Genomic DNA, 6,000 nt, shown 5'->3' with positions numbered 1-6,000 from the left:
GCAGCTTTTTCAAATCTCTCTTTCTCACCTCCACTTCTGTGGTCATGTCTTCTCTGACTCTTTTCCTGCCTCCCTCTATCCTTTACAAGGACTCTTGTGGTTAGATCGAGCCCATGTGTGTGATCTAGGGTAATCTCTCATTTTAAGATCTTTGGCTTAATCACATCTAAAAAGTCCCCTTTGCCACGTAAGGAAACACATTCACAGGTCCTGGGCAGTAGGGCGTGGGCATCTTCAAGGAGCCATTATTCTGTCTCCATAATCTTAGATACAGAAAGCAATTTGCCAAGGTCATGCCCAGCCAGTGGGAGAGGGAGAACGATGTGTGGGCTCACCCCCACAGGCAGAGGTACCCTTTTCCTGCCTCCTCATTTGGCATGAAGCTAAAGCCCAGTCATGCTTCAGGCTGCCCCACTGCTCAGAAACCACTGCTGCCCTCCACTGTCCGCAGAGTCCATCCTCTTGGCTGTGTCTCTCACTCACTGGTGCTGGACACATGTTTGATTAGTAGCCTTAAAAGTGTTCCTCTTGTTCTCTGCCCAGTCTTAACTCAAAGGTAAAGATCATACTTTAGACCCTTTTGCACCTGTGGAGTGGGGTGGGGGTGGACTTCCAGATGGCACTAAAGACCCCACCTCCCAATGCAGGAGAGGTAAGAGATGTGGGTTCAATCCCTAGGTTAGGAAGATTCCCTGGAAGAGGGCATGGTAACCCTCTCCAGAATTCTTGGCTTGAAGAATCCCATGGACAGAGAAGCCTGGCTGGCTACTGTCCATAGGGTTGCCAAGAGTCAGGACTGAAGTGACTTAGGAGACACACGCAGGCATGCATGTACCCGTGGGACCCACTGAGCCAAGAGAGTTGAAGTTCAACATGTGGATGATGCATGGCTCATGATGGACCTGGTAGATTATCCAGATCATTCAGTTCCTGTACCCCAGAATCAGGAAGGCAAAAACTACATTTCCCAGACTCCCTTGCAGGTTGGACTAGGTTCCACCAAGCCAGACATGGTGGAAGTGAAATGGAGCCAACAGATGAAAAGAGAGAACCTTCTGAGGGAAAAGTGCACAGGTTTGGTTCTTTGGGAGCAGTACTGTCAGTCCCTGTCATCTTTTTTTTTTTTAAACTTTACAATATTGTATTAGTTTTGCCAAATATCGAAATGAATCTGCCACAGGTATACCTGTGTTCCCCATAGTCCCTGTCATCTTAAGAGCCAAGTGATTGGGCATTTCTCAGAGCTGCATAGCTCTCTGCTGTGCAGTGCTTGAGCTTGGTTCCCCAGTTCCCTTGGAAATCTGTAAGCTCCTTAATGCCCTGTGTGAACACTGTCTGCAACTAAGAACCATGAAAGTGAAAAGTGAAAGTGAAAGTCGCTCAGTCGTGTCCAACTCTCTGTGATCCCATGGACTGTATAGTGCATGGAATTCTCCAGGCCAGAATATGGCAGTGGGTAGCCTTTCCCTTCTCCAGGGGATCTTCCCAACCAAGGGATCAAACCCAGGTCTCCTGCATTGCAGGTGGATTCTTTAGCAGCTGAGTTACAATGGAAGCCCAAGAATACTAGAGTGGGTAGCCTATCCCTTCTCCAGTGGATCTTCCCACCCCAGGAATCTAACCGGGGTCTCCTACATCGCAGGCAGATTCCTTACCAACTGAGCTATGAGGGAAGCCCAAGGTCTCATATTCATTTTTCCCTCAATCAGAATGTGAATTCCCAAAGAGCAGGAAGGATATTCCTATTTTTCCTGTAAGGTCAGTAGACTACAGTTTCCTCAGTAAACTTACCAACATGACATGCACGACTCACTGAACTGGGTCCAAGTTCTAATATTCTGATGAATTCTTCATCCTCTCTGTAACTCCAGAGACTGAAACAAAGTGGCCATCGGAATATGGTCTTCTTTTGAAACCTGAAAGCTAACTCAGGCCAAGAGAAGTCAAATTCTTTCAAGTTTCAGTTTAAACACTTGGTCAGAGGAGTGGTCAAGGAAACTCTTCCCCTTTTCTGTCAACTTACTACAAAAATGATGTAACATTAAATAGAATGTAAAAATTCATCCAAAAATCTCACTGGGCAAACATCTTGCAATATTCCCATTTCCTTCTCAGCCTTATTCCTATGCATCCTTATTTTTGCAGGCAGGGGTCTACATTGGTGTTTTTTTATTAATTAATTACTTTGGCTCTATTGGATCTTAGTTGCAGCATGTGACATCTTCATTGTGTCATGAAAGATCCTTCCACACGGAGGGGGTGCACAAACTCTCATCGTGGTAAACGGGATTAGCTGCTCCCCAGAATGTGGGAATCAGCTCCCCAACCAGAGATCGAACTTGTGTCCCACGCCTTGCAAGGCAGATTCTTTACCACTGGGCCACCAGGGAAGTCCCTACATTCAGTTTTGCATTCTGCTTTTTATATAATGTTATAACACAAGCATGTTCCATGTTGTAACCCAGCCTTCCTTTTTGATGGCACAGTATTTCTTTCAGCAACCATCTTACTTCTTGAGCAATTCTAGTCCCTGTCTTCCAGCTTGTTTTGGCATCACAGCTCATACTGCAGACATGCCTTTAGGTTCACTTCCTTACCACTGTTTCTCAGGGGTGCAGGATTATCCGGTCAGAGCATCCAAGTATCGCCATTGCTTTTAGAACTGCGGTCCGGCCAGAGGATGGGAATATCAACGAGAGTCTTTCCCTGTTCTCATTCATTTTTGTTACTTTTATATAGGTGCCTCCTTGTAGTCCCAACTGGCCTTGCTCTAATTCTCAGGGTAGGAGGGGAGGGTTGGCTATTTCCCAGGGCGGGTTGTTTTCCCGCTCTTCCTGATCTGTGTCCACGGATCTCCAGTCAAAAGGCTCTCATTTCGGGGAGTGCGGAAAAAGCGCACCTGTCTTCCTGGCTTTGTTCCTCGCCCCGCCCCGCCCCGCCCCGCCCCGCCCCGCCCCGCCCCGCCCCGCCCCGCCCCTCCAGTCCCAGCCCCAGCCCCGCCCCTCCAGTCCCAGCCCCAGCCCCGCCCCTCACCCAGCCCCGCCCGCCCCTCGAGCCCCGCCCCACCCCGCCCTTCGAGCCCCGCCCCACCGCGCCCCGCCCTCCAGCCCCGGCCCCGCCCCGCCCCACCCCGCGGGGATTGGGACTACACTTCCCAGGAGCCCTTGCGCGGCCACCGCGGCGGCAGCGTTCGCCGCCGGTTGGGTCGCGAGGCCCTAGCTGCAGCGGGGGCAGGCCGCGATGGCCGCGTGGGGCGAGCGGCTGGCGGGCGTGCGCGGGGTGCTGCTGGACATCTCTGGCGTCTTATACGACGGTGGTGAAGGCGGCGGCGCGGCGATCGCCGGCTCCGTGGAGGCGGTGGCGAGGTGAGTGGGCGCCGGGCGCTGCGCTCAGCGGGGTCCCGAGGGCCTCCGGCCCGGGGCGGGCGGGGGACGGGGCGGGGCTCCTGCTGCTGCTCTGGCCCCGCCCCGCGGGGTAAGCAGAGGGCCGGCCCCCGGGACCCAGGACCGGATTGCGCCAGGGGTCCGGCACACCTGGGCGATCATGGGGCTCTGCTGGTTAGAGTTCCTCCACTGTCCAGCAGGGCAGCTCCTTGCTGCTTGCTGCTGAGTCCTTGGAATGGGGCTAGTCTGAGGAGTTAGGATATGCTTAAGTGTGTAGTCCACAGCGGATTTAAAGACTTAGTGTTCAGTTCAGTCGCTCACTCGTGTCCGACTCTTTGCGACCCCATGGACTGCAGCACACCAGGCCTCCCTATCTATCACCAACTCCCGGAGTTTACCCAAACATGTCCATTGAGTCGGTGATGCCATCCAGCCGTCTCATCCTCTGTCGTCCCCTTCTCCTCCTGCCTTCAGTCTTTCCCAGCATCAGGGTCTTTTTCGATGAGTCACTTCTTCCAATCAGGTGGCCAAAGTATTGGAGTTTCGGCTTCAGCATCAGTCCTTCCAATGAATATTCAGGACTGATTTCCTTTAGGATGGACTGGTTGGATCTCCTTGCAGTCCAAGGGATTCTCAAGAGTCTTCTCCAACACCACAGTTCAAAAGCATCAATTCTTTGGCGCTCAGCTTTCTTTATAGTCCAACTCTCACATCCATACATGACTACTGGAAAAACCATAGCTTTGACTAGACAGACCTTTGTTGGCAAAGTAATGTCTCTGCTTTTTAATATGATGTCTAGGTTGATCATAACTTTTCTTCCAAGGAGGAAGTGTCTTAATATCATGGCTGCAGTCAGCATCTGCAGTGATTTTGGAGCCCCCAAAATAAAGTCTGTCACTGTTTCTACTGTTTCCCCATCTATTTGCCATGAAGTGATGGGACTGGATGCCATGATCTTAGTTTTCTGAATGTTGAGTTTTAAGCCAACTTTTTCACTCTCCTCTTTTACTTTCATCAAGAGGCTCTTTAATTCTTCTTCGCTTTCTGCCGTTAAGTGTGGTATCATCTGCATATCTGATGTATTGATTTCTCTTCCGGCAATCTTGATTCCAGCTTGTGCGTCATCCAGCCCAGCATTTCTCATGATATACTTTGCATATAAGTGAGAAAAAGACTTACTGAGAAAAGTGTAAAAAGTTTATTATATCATTTTGTATTGGTTACATGTTTGAAATGATAGTAATTTGAATACGTTAGGCTAAATAAAATATATTTAATAATTCCACCTGCTTCTTTTGATCTTTGTTATTGTGGTTACCAGAAAACTTTAAATTACTTGTGGCCGGCATTATGATTCGGTTGGACTGCACTGAGCGTCTTCTTAGACGGTAGGAGGGCATCTTGCCCATTAGTCACGTGCACCGAGGGCACCGCCAGGACTGCTGTGGCACCGCTGGACCCCGGGCTTTGTAATTGCCATTGGCGTCTCAGAACCAGAAAGTTAGAGGGTCCATCGTGGTGAAGGGAAGGAGGAAGTGCCTTCCAGCTGGGGGGAACAGTGGCTTCAAAACCTGAGGAAGAGAGCTTGGCAGGTTCCCCTTCACAGAACTGGAGAGCGCGCGAGGACTGGAGAGTGGCAGGGCCAGGCTACAGCGGGCCTTGAGAGTCGGGCAGAGCTGTTTGGATTCCATCCTGAGGAATGCAGGGAAAAGTCACTGAAGATTTTAGGCAGGAGTGTCATGGAATCTGATTTATGTTTTAAAGAAATTAAAATATAAAAAGTGAAAGTATATAAGTACCAGGTTCCCTGGTGGCTCAGATGGTGAAGAATCTGCCTGCAGTGCAGGAGGCCCAGCTTCAATCCCTGGGTCAGGACGATACCCTGGAGAAGGAAACGGCAACCCATTCTGATATTCTTGCCTGGCAGACTACAGGCAGGTCCTGGCAGGCTACAGACCATGGGGTTGCAAAGAGTCGGACACAACTGAGCAACTAACAGTTTAGTTTTATACAAGTACCAAATGAAAACAGGAGAGATTCCCTTTGAAATCTGGGAGTGGGAGAAGAACTTTCTAGCTCTGCCTCAAAATCTAGACTCTTATCTTACATTGCTTGTGGAAGACGCATTTGGCGTTACCTGTTAGCATCTGCCTCATACGTGAAAAATGACATAGGTGAGAGGGCGTTTGTGGTAGTGCCTTGTGAGATAGCAGAAGACTAGAAACGTCTCAATTGTCCATCACAAGGGGAGTGTTGCAGTCTCAGCCTATCAGTGAAGTTCTGTGCTGTATAAAAAAGAATGAGCACCCCGCCGTGTAGGCGTCCCATGTAAACGGTGCATGCTCTGACTGTCTTTTGGGTGGAAAAGGTAGGAATGCAAGCATGAATTCCTGCTGGTGTGTTTGCATAAAGAAGCTGGAGGGAAGAACTTCACTGTGTGAAAAGCTAGGGTGGTTGTGGGAAGGTGTGGGAACAAGACTCTTCCCTGGCTAACTTGGTATATAAACATTTATAACTCGGTATAACTTGGTATATAAACATTTTTACATGTTTTTGACCATGTGGATGTAGTTTCCTATTCAGGATACCAAAAAAGGAGTATTTTCTGAATTTT

General features: G+C 49.6%; 1 protein-coding gene across 4 annotated transcripts in view; it reads left to right on the top strand.

Moving 5' to 3' along the window:
• The first annotated feature begins 3,171 nt into the window (after positions 1-3,171).
• LHPP (phospholysine phosphohistidine inorganic pyrophosphate phosphatase) overlaps positions 3,172-6,000 on the top strand; it is a 127,814-nt gene continuing 124,985 nt past the window's right edge. For 2 of the 4 annotated variants that reach the window (XR_003508836.1, XM_027528677.1), the window contains exon 1: positions 3,173-3,365. Coding sequence is in view for 3 of the 4 variants with exons in the window: in XM_027528677.1 (XP_027384478.1) it covers positions 3,241-3,365 (125 nt within the window). In the remaining variant the exon portion in view is untranslated. Of the gene's footprint in view, positions 3,366-6,000 lie in introns of all 4 variants that reach the window. The other 2 variants (XM_027528674.1, XM_027528675.1) reach the window with 2 other exon arrangements.

This window comes from Bos indicus x Bos taurus, chromosome 26, assembly GCF_003369695.1.
Source record: "Bos indicus x Bos taurus breed Angus x Brahman F1 hybrid chromosome 26, Bos_hybrid_MaternalHap_v2.0, whole genome shotgun sequence".
Lineage (NCBI taxonomy): Eukaryota > Metazoa > Chordata > Mammalia > Artiodactyla > Bovidae > Bos > Bos indicus x Bos taurus.
The sequence above is the reverse complement of the archived record's forward strand: the minus strand, read 5'-3'. Positions and strand labels throughout refer to the sequence as shown.